The 18,449-nt window shown below is 34.3% G+C and overlaps 1 protein-coding gene across 20 annotated transcripts in view; it reads left to right on the top strand.

Moving 5' to 3' along the window:
- The window catches only part of CCDC91 (coiled-coil domain containing 91), a 336,822-nt gene that overhangs the window by 227,981 nt on the left and 90,392 nt on the right, over positions 1-18,449 (top strand). For 19 of the 20 annotated variants that reach the window (XM_083819591.1, XM_083819592.1, XM_083819588.1 and 16 more), the window contains one exon: positions 8,075-8,188. In XM_083819591.1, the coding sequence (XP_083675717.1) occupies positions 8,075-8,188 (114 nt within the window). Of the gene's footprint in view, positions 1-8,074; positions 8,189-13,300; positions 13,385-14,614; positions 17,144-18,449 lie in introns of those variants that run through there. The other variant, XM_083819590.1, reaches the window with a different exon arrangement.

Raw genomic sequence — 18,449 nt, 5'->3', positions numbered from 1 at the left:
AAATTTGATTGAAGCTGAAGCTTTTCCTATAGAATTTAAAATTGCAATGAAGCTCCAAGTGAAAGAGACAATGATGAAAGATTATTTTCCTCCTACTTAGTTTTACTCTTTGGAAAAAAAAAAATTAAAAAAAGCCCAAAAATCTTTGGGGATGTAATATGAGAAGATCAATACAAATTTCAATGAAGTAGGAAGGCCATGTTCAATTTATAATTAGAGGTTAATGCAGAGTAGCTATAACAGTAGCTACAGTAGCCATAACACTACCTTGCAGAGAGCTGTCTGTAGCTTTCTGTATAGTAGTGCTAAAATTTCACAGAGCTAAGTACTTAATCACATAAATGGGGTGAAATCTGGAAGAAAAAAAGTTAAGATGCTAAAGACAATTGATGCATCACAATTTTGGTCTTTAAAAAATTCATTAAAAGTGAAATGAAAGCTAGCAGCTGAGGGGTGAGCCTTGGATTTTCAAGTCCAGGACATAGCTTGAAATTAATAACTCTCCAAAAAGCACTCAAAACAAAGAATCACCTTAGTCATTTCCTGAAGGCTTATATTTAAGATGTTATTTATAATCTACTGCAGTTTACACTGATCCTCAAGGGAAAACGAGCCTGAATTCATCGTTTCCATAATCCATGCAGGAGATATGCAATAGACTAAAGTGTTTTGAAGACTGTAAATAATTAGAAAGGAGGAAAAAAAAAAACTTTATTAAAGGAAGTAACATAAAATCTGCTTCCTCTTGGACATGAGCAAAAGCACTAAGGCAAAATGATCTTACCAGTGGGAAAGTATTTCAGGAAAACTTAGGCTGTAGTTTCATTCAGCCAAGCCACAACTGAGATATACCGATATATGAAGAAAAAATATTTTTGCATGAAATGTTAACTAAAAAGCTTGAGGAAAAAAAAAAAAAAAGAAAAAGCTCCCAGTAGTCTTTGATGAGCAAATCTGCAAACATTCAAGACATTCACACTCCTGAGGGTTTCTGTGTTGTTGTTCTGTGCAAAACTATAATTTCTATTTTATTATCATGGAATGTCTAATATAATTTTACTGGCAAACATCCAAATAACTGAAAAAACTTGATTAGTTAAAAATTATTTTGTACTGTATGGACTTTAAAGTATGTTTAATGTTTTTCCATGGGGTTATGAGTACTAGTATAATGTCATTTCTCAGAAGGTAAAAACAGAAAATCTAGAACACACAAATTATGAAAAATTAGTGGCTGCTTACCTGCTACGTTATTAAAACTTTTTTTGGTATTCATGCTCATGTGCTTAAGGTAGTGCTTCTGTTAATAGTTTTGACAAGTCTGAATCAATTTTGTATTGAATGTCTTAGGGATTTCCACACACAGTCATATGTAAGTGAAAACATGAAAGTGCTGGCTCTATGATTAAAGAACAGGCTTTCTTTTCTATAATTGCTTAACTTAAATTATAAATAGTTGAAAATTATTGTCTGTCTAAATAATTTTCTTCTCATATACTCTGCATTTGAGAAGTTTGGAAAAAAAGTAATAAACTATTTTGTCTATAAAAGTTATTTCCCACTTTAGCGTATTTTTTTATATGTGTGTGGGGGAGTTGATTAGCTGTAGAATGGCCTTTCCTTAGCTGTATAATCTTAAAAACAAAACAAACCACAAATATGTTGGTGTGTGAAATTAGGACATGCATAATAAATATTTTGGAAGATAATATGAGGAAAGAAGAAAATATGTGGGGATTATGCATTCATTTTATTCTCTTTATTGTCAAGACATACTACTTTTTTGCATATAGATTCCTCAACATATTTTTTTAGGTGTCAAAACTATGGGAGTTTGCTCATTGGCACCACAGTTTCCTTATAATTTTATTTATTTATTTATTTATTTATTCATTTTTAAAGAAGGTTTTAAGATATTGTGTATTGTGATTGTGGTGGTTTCATCCTGATGGGTAGCTAAACTTCGTCACACCACTCTCTCACTCCTCCTCCTCAAAGGAAGAGGGGGAGAAAATATCATGGACAAGGGCTTACAGGTTGAGATAAGGACAGGGAAGTCATTCACCAATTACCATCAATATACTGGTAAAGTCTGGAAAAGTCTTCTGCATGCTGACTTTAACCATGTCTGACTTAAGAAGTACTTTCTAATAGTTATAACCACAGACATTATAATTTGAGGGTAACTATTTTCTGAAAAACCACTAACATTGCAGTCTGTGGTTGCATTTCCTAGATAAAATTTAGTACTGCCACCTGATCCTTGTGTGGGAACAAAAGAATTTTCCTATAAAATTGCAAACCATTATGTGTTTTCCGTTGTTTTTTTGTAATACTGATTGAGTGCTGGTATATAAAGTACACTGTTTCTTTCTGTCTTCCTGCAGATATATGTATAGATTCTAGTTATGTGGTTGTGATTCCTAACATACGTTTGAATATGATTTGTCAATTGAGTATTTTTAAAATTTTTATTAGTTACTCTAATCTTCTAACTGATGTCAAGCATGTGTATATGAAAAGTCTTGTAAAGAAGCTACTTTTAGCTATAATTAATAATGTGGCCTTTGATCAGATATTAAAAAAAATATTAAAAAAAATGAAGTGCAGTTTGTGGAGTGTTCACCCTCAGCTTCTCCTGAGAAACTGGGCTTTTTCTTTTTCTTGAATAAATTAAAATAATATTAAAAACCTCAAATAGTGCTATACCCTTTTTAGCTGAAGATGAAATAGGGGCAAATTTTTACCATTGCAACAAAAATCTAATTTAGGAAAAAGTTTAAATGTGGATATAGCATAACAGGGAAGAGCAAAAAAAATAAAAATAAAGGAAAATTAAGCACATACACTGAGAGGATGTACATGCAGTTAAGACTTTGTTGAATAGAAGCGATAGGTAATACCAGAATTTAAATCATTGTCTTATCGGTTGATAATTTAGTGTAATGAATAACAGAAAAAGAGCAAAGAAAGATGGTGGCTTTGAATGCTTAGAGGGTTTTGTTTGTTTGTTTGTGAAAGGTAGTATAGAAGAAGGAAAAACGATCACTGATTAACTCAAAGGGTAGGGCAAAAATATGTGTGTTGGCTAGGTGACTGCATGAATTATTTATCTTACAGCAACTCATGTCTACTTCAGTTCTCCTTCTCCAAGTGTCCTGAATGACAAATACAATATATATGCTGTGTTCAGCTGAGATAGAGGTGTACTGCATAATCACCTACTTTGGTGCCCACTGCCACCTTACAAAAATGACAGGATTGGTATTGCACAAACTGCTAATGACAACGTATATCCTGCCACTTTGAGTGTCTCAAGAAACAATATGTGTTGAATGTTTGCTGAATACTTGTGTGCTTATTTTCCTGATTTACAATCTCTCTCATTAACAAATAAACTTCCTTATTGAAGCCTACATTTTGCCTTAGATGAAGTCTTGGAGATCTGTTGCTCTTTAAACCTTTCTGAAAATTAAATGGAAAAGGTAAAAGAATTTACTTTCCAGTTTGTCAATACCACAGCAAAGCTGTCTTTTGATATCCTTGAGCCTTCTGGCGTTTTCACAGAGGCCTATGTTTGCTGCTTGTGAGCTGCAAGTAAAAGAAAGTACAAACTGAATCATCTAGTTCGGTATTGTTGTTAGTGGTTGTAGTGGCTGGTTTTTAAGACAAAAGCCTAGGAAGAAAACTGTGTTTTCTTGTATTGCTTGAATATCCTTGCCACTAAATTCAGGAGAGATGGGTAAACTCCATCGAGAAACAGACATTCAAATCATAGAGAAACAAAACCCTGTAATTCATGCTAGAGTATGGTCGGCAAAGCTTAAACTCCCAAAATGAAAAGTGTTTTGGAATATAGTCCGGTAAATGCAATTCTTGGTATGAAACCCACTTACCCACTTAGGTAGGAGTCTTTGTCAACAACCATGTGAGGCTATCTAGTCTGATGGCTGCATGATCTGCCTATTGAGTTACCATTGCCATGACTGACTGTTGAGATAATTTTCAGGTGATAAATATACTGAATATGTATTTGAAATAATAAGGTGTCAGTTTCAGCTTCATTATGTGCCCTATATTAATTTCTATTATGAAGTAATAGATGTTGATATAGCTGGAAGGTAGATCTACTCCTGTTGGTCAACTAGAATGTGAGAGATGAAGCAGTGTTTACTACGTGCACTTAAAATTAAATATAGTCTGTGGTATGGTAATTGATGTTACTCAAATTTTGAGGCATCCATTGTGCAATTAGGAAACCTATATAAGACTTAAGAAAGCACAGAGATTGAAGAGCTGGTAATAGCTGTTTAAGGTATTGGTTATTCCCAGAACCTGTTGGAATATGAATTCGCTTTTTGAAATATTGGGATTTGGGGATATCTTCTGGTTCAGGATTATTCAAAACTTTCTGAACTTCCAGATGCTGGGAATGATGGACTAAAGACTATGATGGACTAAAGAACAATGATGGACTTGTCTGAATTCTTGTCTTTCACTTTTTGGAATTTATAGGGAAGCAAAGAGGATCCTTTATATCAACACCAAGTTGGTCATGAGTGTTGATCTGCTTGAGGTAGGAAGGATTTGCAGAGGGATTTGGACAGACTGGACTGATGGGCCAAGGGCAAAAATATGAGGTTCAACAAAGCTAAGTGCTGGGTCCTGCACTTGGTGCACAACAACCCTGTGCAACAAAACAGGCCGGGGGAAGAGTGATTGAAAGCTGTATGGCAGACAGGGACCTCGGGGTATTTGTCAATAGCTGGCTGAACATGAGCCAGCAGCATGCCCAGATGGCCAGGAAGGCCAGCCATCCCAGCTTGTATCAGAAATAGCATGGCCAGCAGGACTAGAGAATGATTGTCCCCCTGTACTTGGCTCTCGTGAGGCTGCAACTCAAATACTGTGTTCAGTTTGGAACCCCTCACTGCAAGAGGTGCTGGAGCATGACCAAAGAAGGGCAATGAAGCTGGTGAATGGTCTAGGAAACATGTCTTATGAGGAGTGGCCGATGGAGGTGGGGTTGTTTATCATAGAGAAAAGGAGTCTCGCGGGAGACCTTATCACCCTCTACAATTACCTTAAAGGGGCCTATAGCGAGGTGGGGGTTAGTCTTTTCTCCCAAGCACCAAGTGATAAGATGAGGAAACAGCCTTAAGTTACTCCAGGAGAGGTTTAGGTTGGATATTAGGAAAAAATTGTTCACTGAAAGGGTTGTGAAGTATTGGAACAGGCTGCCCAGAGAAGTGTTTGAGTCACCATCCCTGGAGGTCTTCAAAGATGTGTGGATGTAGAGCTTAGGTTTAATGGTTTTGGTTTAATGGTGGACTTGACAGTGCTAGGTTAAAGGTTGGACTAGGTAAGTGTCTGTGATGTTAAAAAATAGTATTTTGTATCACCTTTTTTCTCTTGAATTAAGTCTTGATAATGAGTAAAAACTAGCATAATTATGGTATGCTTTGTTTATTGCCTCAACAGGACTTTATACAACTTTGCTTTCACTTTTATACATAACTTCATAGACATCAGAGGCTGTTCTTAATTTTTGGAAATTGTCACTGTAAATGGAAAACAATTATTTACTTTTTTTTTAATCTTTTAATATTGCTGTAATAGAATAATATTTCATAAATGTATCTATAGTGGTTTCTTTTTTCTTGAGATTTCTTCTTTTAACAGACCTTAAGAATTTCATTGTATTTTTTATTTGGACCTTCATTCAAATATTATTTTTTTTTTAAGTTTCAAGTAGCCTGATATTAAGGAAAGTTAACATACATTCATTGTTTGTAAGTATTTTATTAATGTAGGACTTTCTGCATAATAATATATAACACCTTATCAGGTCTCTAATTTGTCTTTGAGTTTAATGGAGTAAATGACTGCATTAGTTTCCATTATAATATGAAACAGAGTCTTTGGGACCTTTTGACAAATTAAGCTGGCATGAGAATATAAGAACAGAATGTTTCTATAATGTGTAACGTTCTGCTACTTTTTTCTGTTAGTCATGCCAGAGTTCTTTAGTGAAAGAGACCCTTGTCTCAGGATTTTTCTTTGTAAAGTGTATTAAAATATATAAATAAAAAGATAATAATCTTAGTAATCTTTCACAACTATGATTTTCAATATTTGTTGTGTTTCTGAACAGTGAGGGGTATATAGCTGCACAGTTCAAATTTGGGATTTTAGACTCTTATATGCAGCAAAAATATAGTTCTGCAGATACTATTCAGTTTGGGTTTAAAAGGAGTAAAAGGATAAATATCTTATACCTCTAAAGCCTTAGCATTCCACCTGTTCTTCCAAGTGAATCCTTTCAATACCATTGAGTTCCTGCAAAAATATTTTCTGCGAAGAATTGTAAAACACCAAGAATGTGTAAGTTAGCATTCTGAGATTCTGTATTTAAAGGTGTCACTGCAGTTTGACAAATGTTTCTTAAACCAATAAAGTAAACAAAGCAATAAAATGCTTGTCATGTAAGCTCTCAAACATTTATCGTTATGTATTTCTCCTTATTTTAGCCATTATCCCTGTATAAATAAGTATCATGTTTTAACTGAATACTTTAAATCAAATACTGTAAGTTTTGCAGCAAAGTATTTTTTTTTTCTTCTGAACCAGACAATGTATGTACAAGGTAGACTCAGTCATTCTGACAAGAGCTTGAAGCCTGTTAATAATTAAATTAAAAAATAAATTAATCCATCATTGATTTTTATGTTTTTATTGAAGTGATAAAAAATGTGGGGGTTGTGTTTTTTGTTTGTTTTTAACAGTTTTTAGCTTTGCTTTCTGTGTACAAACTGTGTTGCTTAGTAAGCATTATTCTGGTAGAAGATTTAGTTGATAATGGATCATATCTGATATGAATTGAGGATATGAATTGTGGTTTGTAGAAGAAAAAAATGTGATAACCTTATAATTTCTATGAGTATTTGAAACAGCTTTCAATTTTTTTTCACCTCTGTATTTTTAAGGACTAGAACTTCATGCAAAAAAAAATGCAACTAAAGTAATATTTCTGAATAGTTATATTGTTATATGTTATGTTTCTGTTCTATAAAAACAAAAAATAAATTCCATCCTATTAAATTTTGATTGCAGCTTACTATTTATTCACTAACAGTGAATGCAGTAAGCAAGCTTAAGTCTGTTGATACTGATTAGTGGAAGTACATCACATCCCTGCTTCGTTCTGCAGGTGCGCTGATAGTATTTCTGCTACATCCACTTTTGAATGTCTAGCGTAAAAGCATAGGAATTACAAATGCCATTATTTGACTTCTGAGAAATGAAAATTGCTTCAAACAATCAAACATCGGAATTCTACTTTAATTAACTACCTGTTCCCAAGGCCCTATGTCAGACATGAAATTTCAGCTGAGGTCCACTATTTATTCAATCTATTATTCTGTATCCACTTTCAAAGATAATGTATGGTGAATCCCGTGACTTTTCTGATTAGTCTTAAAAATAAATAAATAAATAATCCTCTCTTTCTTTTCCCTTTTTCCTTTCCCCTCTCTCTTTCCTCATCCAAATAATTTAACACATACTGTGCCATTATTTTTACTGGATGTTGTGTAATTTTCTTATAATATTAATTTTTTTTATGTTTCAGGAATTTTGGTTGTCATCTCATGTTCCTGAATTTTGAAAACAGAACTCTTGGCTAAATATTGTTGTTACTTATTTCATGAGTGACTTTGAGACGCTGGGACTTAAAGTTTAGGACAGTGAGTTTAGTCCAGGAAGATTCTTCCTTAGCTGATAACTTATGCAAATAAGTTGTACTGGAGGTGATTTAAGTTTTTTTATGTTTTTTTTTTTTTTAATTTTTTGTGTTTTAAGTTGTTCCCAGCTTTCTCTATTATATTGTACTTCTAGTACTCAATCAGAATTGATTTAGGGTCATGCTAATTTGGGGCAGGGAAGTAACTATTATAGTTAAAAAAAAAAAAAAAAAAGTCCTGATAAACTTCTACTAGGAAAGAAAAGGATGAGCTGAATTACATTTGTGAAATATTTGTAATATTTACACTTAACATGTTTTCCTTTTACAAAGGAAATTGTCAAGGAAGCATTAATGGAGGAGCAAAAACGAAGTGAAAAGGCAATCGAAGAAGCTGTGAAAAGGATGAGGGAGGACCTGGTGGAATATATTAAAGAACAGAAAAGGGTAAGTTACCAGTGGCTAAAGGGTTTTATTTCCTGGAGTGAAAAATTGATGAAGTTTATTAATCCTGAAGCCTGTCTTGAAATACACAGAAAAAACATCCTGGGGATGTTCAAGCAAAGGTTGGACCTGGTGTTTAGGGACATGGTTTAGTGGGTGACATTGGTGGTTGGGGGATGGTTGGACCAGATGATCGTGGAGGTCTTTTCCAACCTTAATGATTCTATGTTTCTCTTCACTGTTGATATATAGATCACACAATTTTGAATAGACAGTGAGATTGTCTAGATTTCCCAAATCAGATTATTTCAGCTGTATCTGGGAGAAAAATAAATAGGATTTTGGTTACAATAAACCTATATTTTGTTTGAAATGACAGAAGAAAAAGTCTTCAGTTGCCTGCTACAGAGTTTCTGTAAATTTTCCTTTGTATATAAATGGACTTGCACATCATTTATTACTCCTTCGCGGGTACACCATACTTTATAATCTTGTTTATATTAAAAGTATGTGAGGTCAAAGCCTGGAAAAAAACAAACAAACAAACAAAAAAACTCCCCTTTTGCAGCTTCTGCCATTTCCTCGGGTCCTGTCACTGTCCCCAGAGAGCAGAGCTCAGCGCTTGCCCCTCTGCTCCCCTCGTGAAGGAGCTGCAGGCCGCCATGAGGCCTGCCCTCAGCCTGCTCTGTTCTGGGCTGAACAAACCGAATGATTTCAGCCGCTACTCATACTTCCTGCTCTCTAGACCCTTCACCATCTTTGTAGCCCTCCTTTGGACACTCTCTAATAGTTTTATTTCATTTTTATACTGTTGTGCCTAAAATCACACACAGTACTCAAGTTGAGGCTGCACCAGTGCAGTGTAGAGCAGACAATCACTTCCCTTGACTGGCTGGCAATACTGTGTCTGATGCACCCCAGGATGCAGTTGATCCTCTTGGCTGCCAGAGCACACTGTTGGCTCGTATTCCACTTGCTGTTGACCAAAAGCCCCAGATCCCTTTCTGCAGGGCTGCTGTCCAGCATCGTCCCCCGGTCTGTACGTATAGCCAGGGTTGTCCCTTCCCAAGTGCAGAATCCGACACTTGCTCTTGTTAAACCTCATATTGTTGGTGATTGCCCAGCTTTCTGATTTGTCAAGATCTCTCTGCAAGACCTCTCCACCTTTGATGGAGTCAACAGCTCCTCCCACTTTTTCATCTGCAAACAAAAACACCTAGTCCTACATCCAAGTCATTTTTCTAGTTGTATGCTGGACATTTTGTCCAGAAGGATATTGTGAGAAACAGTATCGAAGGCTTTACAGAAATCCAAAATGATAACATCAACTGGCTTCCCTTGGTCAGCTAGATGGAAAGGAAATTAGGTTTGTTAAGTAGCACCTTTGCCTCATGAACCCATGTTGGCTGTGACCAATGACCTCATTGTCCTTCAGGTGTTTTTCAGTAACTCCCACAATAATTTTCTCCATAATTTTACCAGGCACTGAAGTGAGTCTGACAGGCCTGTAATTACCAGGGTCTTCTTTCTTTCCCTTCTTGAAAATTGGAATAATTTTTGCCAGCTTCCAGTCAGCTAGGACATCCCCAGATTCCAAAGACATTTGAAAAATAATTGAGAGAGGTTTTGCAATTACATCAGCCAGCTCCCTGAGTATCCTGGGATGAATCCCTTCAGGCCCCATAGACTTATATGCATCCAGGTGGTGACGAGTTTGGGATTGGCTGGGCTGGGAGTTTATCATTCATACAGTCACAGTTCTCCAAAAAGAGTAAAAAGTAAGAGACAGAGTAAATGGACCTTGATCAAAGCCCATGTACCTATCAGAGTATAAAATATACCTTATGAACTATATTAAAAAGCAGCAGCCTTTGGAAGGAATTTCTAGAAAGAACTCAGGGAACACACCTTTCTTCCTTGGCTGAGATTTAATGATTTTTTTTATTATTATTATTATTTTATTTTTTTTACTGAATGATGGGGAGAGTTCCAGTTATGCTCTTGCAAAAGTAGCATACACATTGTACATTTCATCATTGTTTTGAAAACAAATTTTCAGAATCCTTCAAACATGGCTACAATGATATTAGAACCTGCTTAGCAGTGGTTAAGCGTTTTAAGAAAAGACTTATGAACAAATTCATATTCAAAAACTTTTACCTCATGGTAAATGTATTAAATATCAGTTTCCAAAGTAGCTTTTAACTCATTTAGTCATTTATTGTATTAGATTTTCTTTTACTAAATGTTTAGCAGTTGTGATATCAGTTTTAGGAAATCAGTTACATGCTTGGCTAGTTATATATCTGTTACAAATATTTTCAAGTAATAATGAGCTTTTACTATGCTTGGTTTCTTAGAAGAATTTCTATAGCAATTTATAAAAGTCAGATCTGTCAATCCCACAAGTTTTGCAGTACATTATACATGTAGTCCAACATTATACTACACTATGTGTAACAGTAAATATTTACTTAGTTTGAATCTTTGTGTTAGAAGGAATTGACTGTGAATGAATCTTTTTAAAAATAGATTGATAATTATTTGTAGAGATCATTCATGTCAACATAACATATATACAAGGAAAACAAACTAAAAATCTCCTGATGCAGTTCCAGAACTGACCTCAGTTGTAGTCCAGCTATGCTACTTCTATAATAGTGGTTACTTTTGAAGGCCAAGGCACCATATGATTTACAAGTTCGGAGATTTCACAAATCCAGCTTCTCAGCATCCAATGTACACTTTAACAGTCACTTAATATATAGTATGTATGTGTGGGATTCTTTGAAGTAGTAGTAAGTTACTTTAAAAAAAAATAAAAAAATGATCTTCCTTTATTCTTACACAGTACTTTTCAACCCTTTCTTTCCTGATCAGTATGCTTTTAACAGAAGTTCTTTGAGGAAACTAAATGTCCTAGGTTTCATAAAATTTCTGAGTAATTTAATGTCATATACATAAAATTTATTCGTACCTATAGTGGATCTATAAAGACCCTATTTCAAAACCTTTCATAGATAAATAATTCAGTTAATCTAATTAGTTTTACATTATTTAATTAGTTTTTGTATATTTAATTAGTTTTACACATAATATGTTTGACACCATTGCCCACAAATGAGTCACATCAGTGAAAACAAAAGTGACTTGTCTCTTTGACTGTATTTTCTCATGGGCAAATGAACAAGCGACAAGTGTGTGTGTGGGGGGGGGGAGGGTTATACGAAAAATGAGAGATTGGGAGCATAAAAGTTAGTTAGGAGAGGGAAATGGAAGATAAAGCGACAATATCATCATGCTAAAATGCCTAAGATAATAAAAAATGTTATTTACTCTGAATTCAAGACAGAGTGTCTATATCAAGCGGAGAATGTCAGTAATTCTTCATCTCTCATTAAAGGACACTGCAAACTAAAAACAAAAAAAGGAAGGAAATTCTGAAGGCAACATATAGTTTGAGACAATAAATGAAAGATGGACAATACATTGTCATTGTGCTTTTTTATATTTAAAATAAAATCCCAAGTTTTTAAAGATATATGGAACTATATTGACAATGGTTCGATTTATATACTTCAGTCTTAGTTTTAGTTTCTTTATGGCATTTTCAATGAAGAATATTATACTAGAAAAATGTTTTCTATGTTGCCACAAGTAACATCTTAAGAATCTGGATATCTTAGATGTGAAGGAATTTTCACAGGAATTTGTCCCTTTATTTTGCAATTACTTCATAACCACAATTGTTCTCAAGTGTGCTTCACACCTGAAAAAAAAGTAAGACTGACATATCTGTTGAAAGACATCTTTGAAAGGTATCAGACTTGTAGAGGTTTATATAAACCTTAACACCTTGAAGAACTCTTCTAAGTCAAATTTGAATACACTTGCTACTGCTAATAGCCAGGCATGCTTTTTTCAGCAAAAGCACACACGCATTATGTCCAGAAAATTATCTTTGTTAATTTCCTGAAAGTTTATTTGACCCTTTAGTACATAGGTCCTTTTTTGAACATAAATATCAGGAAGGCAAAACAACGTTTCACCTTCCTGATGATGTAAGGGAAAATGGGGTGGCGGTGGTGAACACGGATACACACATATAAAAAAGAAGACAGGCACTGAAGTAGGATTAAATAGCAATCCACTATGTTCACTTTTAATTATCATAAAAATAAATGTTATTCTTAGATTATATCCAGTTCATAGTTACAGCATGCTATTGGGTGCCACCTATATCCATGGATGACTTAGATGCAGGGGGAAGCAATATCTTGCAGTTTGGTTAGAGAGTGAAGTAACAGTAGGCAAGCACTCGTCCATGAGTATCAACATTCTGTCCCATTTGACATAAGCCCAAGATTTGCTAACTCATTTGCCAGTGTTGTCTTTTGTGGCTTGATGTTCATAAACCTACCACCTCTGGGCTTGCATTGTGGTCCTTGCTCATCTGACTGCTTTGAAAATAGCCAGTACAGTGACAGGCACCCACATCTTAAGTGCCCCAAGATATAATAAATCACATAGGCCAGCCATTCAGACTCATTGTGCCTGTGTTATTGATTGGAGTGAGAAGCCTTTTACATTTTTGCATTGTCTTTAAAAATTCTAGTGTTTGTTTTCATACTGAATATATCTGAAGGGGTTTCAGGGTGTAATAGCTATTTGTTTTTTCCTCAGTGATGCTGATGTGATATTATACATTTGCATGTCTGTATGTAGGCACTCACATGTGTGTGTATGTAGACATACATATTTATTTACTCTTTGGAGAACATGACAAGAAGTAAAGCCCTAGTGGCAAGAAATCGAGTTTAATGGTAGAGTTTAACTACAGCCTAATATTGCAGTTCCAAAAATGTTATCCATGGACTAAGTCACAAAGGCATGGCAGGTGACCTGACGCTGACCTGTAGAACTGTATTACTTTAATATTTTTGATTAAAGATTTGATTAGTGAGTACATGGTGCTCTTTTAGGAACATATGTTAAAAAAAAAAAAAAAGGCTTCTTGTATGAACTTCATGTGGGGCTTTGGCCCATTACATGAACACTCTGGTTCAGTTTGATAGCCATGAAGTATGTGAACAAAAACATATCTTTGTCCCACAGTGCAAGTTTTATAAGGAATTCCAAGGAACATTCACATTTGTTTGCTCCTGTGTGCAGTGTAATTATGTGACAGACTTTATGGAGGTATGTTGAAAGCATTCTAATTTTGTGGCTAGAAGAATAAGACAAGTATGTTAGGATTGTGTGTAAAGTAATGTTTGGAAAACACCTTTGTCATAGTCTTTTGCTTGCACTGTCTCCTTTCACTGATCCAAGTTGTGAAAAAAACACACTAGGTGTAACCTACACCAGATACAACAACCTATGAAACTGTAGAGTAGCAGACAGGCATTGTTGTAAGGCAGACAAGTGAATTATCAGATTCCACCGGTCTGAGAGAAGTCAAGTCAGCTGATTAACAGGAGTAAGAGTTAATTTCTGAACAGGGAAAAAGCTTGAAAACAAGTTGTAAAACAGCAAGAAAGCAGTATCTGAATAAATAAATAAATAAAAATCAATGTTGAAGTATATTAAGGTCCTATGCATCTTAGTCTTATTTTGAAGCAATGAAACCATTCCTAAAGAAATTCGCAGTATGGAACTACACATTTTTCTTTTTATGTAGAGAGTTTAGTGCCTGCTGTTCCACAAAGACAGTTCCTGAAAGAGTTGCCTTATATGACTAGCTGAGATGATTTTTTATTAAATTGCAGACAAAAAGCAAGAAAAACAGCTTAATAAAAACAATATTGCAATATTAAAATACTCCAAAAAGCCTTCAAAATTGACATAAGGGAATTTTCTATCCAGTGTTTAGTGAAATAGTTGAGATTTTCAATATCAAAACTAGTAAGTTAGTTCAGGGATATTTTGAGAAGTAATGTAGCTAGGTAGTCACACAGCATATTCTGTTTCTAACCGGTGAAATGGTGCAGGGATCCAGATGCATTCTAGCAGTAAAACATACTGGCAAGTAAATATTTTTATATAAATTATACATTCCTTTAATAATTTCTGTGAGACTTTATATACTTAAACTGCATGTAGAATGAAGAAAACGATAGGAATTGAGTTTATTGTTAACATATATGCTTAATTAGCTTCTATGATTTTTTGGGTTTTCTTTCCTGTCGATTGCAAATGCTAGCATCACTAAACTTCTCATGCACAAAAAGACTGCTCTACAGTAGTCAGCAAAAAAAATCGTATGCTGTAGTCACCTGCAATAAATTTGAAGGGAAAAGTAACTCACCTGTGACCTTTTGGGCTAGATGTCCAAGTGGTTTATCCAGCAGAAAATATCCTGATAGTCCTGATCCTGAAAAAAAATATGCTTACATGCTTTATTTTATGCTCTGATCTTGTTTACATTAGGTATCATGATCTGTAAAATGTTGGCAGAAAAGTGAATTTGGTGTCAGGGAAAGAACATGAAGAACATAGAAGTGCTATTACACTCAGTTCACTGCTGTATTTTCAATGTTCAGAATGCCATTATGAGCCTCAAACTGTGGATGTGAACTTGCTGAGATCGTTTATATTTCTGTATACGTGTAGGTTCTAATTATTTTAAATGTATTAATTTCAAAGAGGGTGTATCACATTTTAATATTAAACAACTGAAATGCAAGTGGATTTCACTTTTCTGGAGGTATTTTATACTTAAAAAATAAAAAATCAATTGTTTCCCAACATCAGGAAGCACCAAATTAGTACAGTGAAAAGTTTGAGGTAATACTATTGTCAGTATAAGCCTACTGATTTCTTCCATTTTTCTTCTTTTCTTTATATTATGATCATTCCTGATGGAGATTTTTAAAAGTAAGTTCTTGTAGGGAAGTGGAAGAACAGTAGGAAATGTAACATTTGATTTTAAATTGATTTTAAACGTGTTTTTAAGGTCAAATTCAAACCTTCTTTGTTCTGACAGGTATAAATTACATGTCCTGAAACAGTCTAACCTGCTGCATCTCAGGATTCAAAAGTGAACTTAAGGTTTCTATCACAGTCTCCCATTAGTCTTTCACCAGTGAAAATTGAAGCAAGAATGCATAGCTTAGCCATATACCACAAAAATTGCCTTAACAGTGTAGTAATTGCTAACTAAAATATGATATTTCACAAGTCCAGGGATTGTTTAAAATCATGAAGCAATGGCTTTGTGGGTTCTCTTCATTCTGGGTCAGATACTCTGATTTTGCATTCAGATTGGCTCCTGAGTGCACTTCTATTTATAACCAAATTTTCTATTTAAAAGATTGGAATGGACTTCATGGGTTTTCAAACCAATATTTTGCCATTATATATAATTCCTTTCCAAAGTAGTCACAGAAGTGTTATCTTGAAACACTTACCGTAATCTTTTTCCAATTCATAGCAAGAGCAGCAGTAGGAAATTGTCATTTTATGAATTCATCATTCAAATAAGGATGTTTTAGGGGTCAGGCTTGTACTTGGTTGAGTGCACTTTGCTTTTGCCTAATGTGTTTTATAGCCTAATCCTCTGATCACAAATTCAAGCAATCACTTCCCACCTCTGCTTCTTTACTCTTTGCTTTAGTAAAGGGTCATCAAGTCCTGCAGTGCTGTTATTACTTTCCCAATAGTTGTTAATTCTGTACATTTTATATATCTGTAAAAGTACCAGGAGACAAAATAATACTGTAATAATTTTTTGTTAGTTTGTGTGCATCTGTACAGAACCATTAAAAATGTGGTCATGAAGTAGAGAGCTTTTTGGCTTTCTACATGTTGTGCTCTTATGTAATGGGGTGTTAGTGTAATAGTTTATAATTGCGTAAGAGTTTGGTGGGGGTTTTTTGTTTGTTTGTTTTTGAAACTTTGTTTAATCATCACTGAAGCATTTTATGATTCTTTTTGCATAAGGGACTTTTTTGAGTATCCCTATTTAAATAAATGCTAAAGGTCCAGTTTGATTTTAGTATGAATACAAAGGCTTCAAAAATGTCAGCTTTATCCTGAAGCATAGAAAATTAATTGGATTTTCCTAGTTTTTACACAGGAATTCATACTCTTAGAATTATCCATCTTGAGGATTTGACTGTTGGGATATTTGACATTTTAAAAAATTGAATTACTTGGATTATTTTTTTTTTGTCTTTGCGATTACTTGTTTATACAAGATTTTGTGAGACATTTATGCACTGTTTTCCCTTTGTCCTTAATTTCTTTTTCCATTCCTGTGGTTGAGTTTTTAATGTCTACAGTACTTGTATGGTGTGTTCTAAAATAATTATTTCCAGTACTATCAAATAAATAATTGAACTGAGTTCTGAAAGGGTGACTTCACATTAATATGGAATAAATTAGATCCAGTGTTTCAGTGATATGAAATAAGATTTTGGTGCAGAAACCTTTATTACCTATATTTTTCAGATTTCTTTATTGGCACCTTTTCTACCAATGTTTTATGCTTGCCTGAATCATTTTGAACTAAGCCCCCAGGAAGAGGAGAGTGTAGCTTACATTCTGCCTACATTCAAATAGAAGAAAACTAGTGAAAAAATATATTTAGCCTAGGAATTTCTGTTCTAATATGTGAATTCTAAGGTCAAGTTTTGCTTGAGAGAATTTTGACTAATTTGAATAGTTATATAGATTTACTGTCTTAAAAATTAAAGGCCTAAATAAGTAGATGCAGGAGCATAAAGAGCATTTATGTCCATTGAGCATTTGTCAATCACATACTTAGTTTCACCTTAGTTCTGCTGAGGTGAGAGCACATCTTGCTTGATTTTTTTCTAATGTTGAAGATAAATTAAAAATTGTTTTCCACCTGTCATCTGAGATGCCCAGCAATTTTTGGTATTTCTATCTGTACATCATTATTCTGTCTTAATTCTTTTATGTTTAAAAAAATACCTTTCAACAGGAACCAGGTAGTCCTCTGTAGGTAACTTTGGATCACAACTTCTTTTACAATGCCATTTTAACCTTTGGTTGGTATGTAGTTGTTCACAGTTAAGATTTGAAATACAAATGGTTAAGCTTTAACCAGAACCATAAAGCGCTAGTTTTATAAACACTGAACCATGCACTAGGACAAAAGTGCTAAATATTTAATGTTACTGAAGCCAATATAAAAAATATTAACAAATGCTCTTCAATGCATTTTATTCCCCAACAGTTGTTTAGTTCCAAATATTGTTTAGTCCCTCAGTTTTACCCCCCAACTTAATGGATAAAGCTACTTTCTGAGAATATTCAAGTAGAAAACTCATGAAATTACATTTTGGGAATAAGTTAACCATGAATGATTTTTAATCTTTTTCAGTGCCTTCAGCATACCAACCATGTATAAAGGAACCTAAATAGTACTATGTACAAAATTGCAACATATCTTTGTTTTGGACACTTTACCATATTTCCTCTTTTTATAGAAAACTTGATTTTGTTCTATTTAATATTTGGCATACTGTAATTTCTCATTCACTTTCTTTTGGTACCAGTTGGATCATTTAAATCAACATGGCTTCTGCAAAGAAGAATAAACACAAGCATGAGGGATTCAGTACAAAAAGAAAAAAAAAACTACTCAGGCTAGAATACGATTATGTTTAAGACAGGCTGAAAGGTAATTTCTATCCTTTCTGTTTCTTAAAGTATGGAAATACTAGATGTGTCAGGAATACATTCTTAAATGAAACATACATCTTGTTAGGCAATGTAAACGAGATTTCCTTTGAAAGAGACGATAACATGTCTGGCCATCTTTATGAACCAGTGTTCAGGAGAATTACCACAAGTGTTCCTATGAATTCGATAATTTTACTCCATATGTACTCTGTGTATTTTCCGTGGAAGATAGAGAGCTGTAGAAAGATTAGATGAACAAATGGAGTTGGTATTATTTCAAGCTGTCAGCCTCACCATGCATCTTGCATGTCTTCTTTTTATGGTCAGGGACTGCAGCAGCAAGTAGAGCTTTGCTGTAGTTATCCCAGTTTGGTTCTCTATCCATCCTCTACCATGCTGTGGATCCCACAAGCTACGCAGCTGTAATCTGTTTACACCAGTTTTATTAGTGGAAAATAGTGAGGATTTTTTCAGAGAAAAAAAAACCCTCCCAGAAGCCACTTCCAAAATTATTTTCATTAGAAGATTAGTGCTACAACCAACAAAATACTTCCTTTCTGAGATTCATATGTTGCACAAAAGACAACCTTACTTTGACGAAAGCATAAAGTGC

Source organism: Anser anser (assembly GCF_964211835.1).
Source record: "Anser anser genome assembly, chromosome: 1".
In the NCBI taxonomy this organism is placed as follows: Eukaryota; Metazoa; Chordata; class Aves; order Anseriformes; family Anatidae; genus Anser; species Anser anser.
This window is presented reverse-complemented; position numbering and strand designations above follow the sequence as displayed.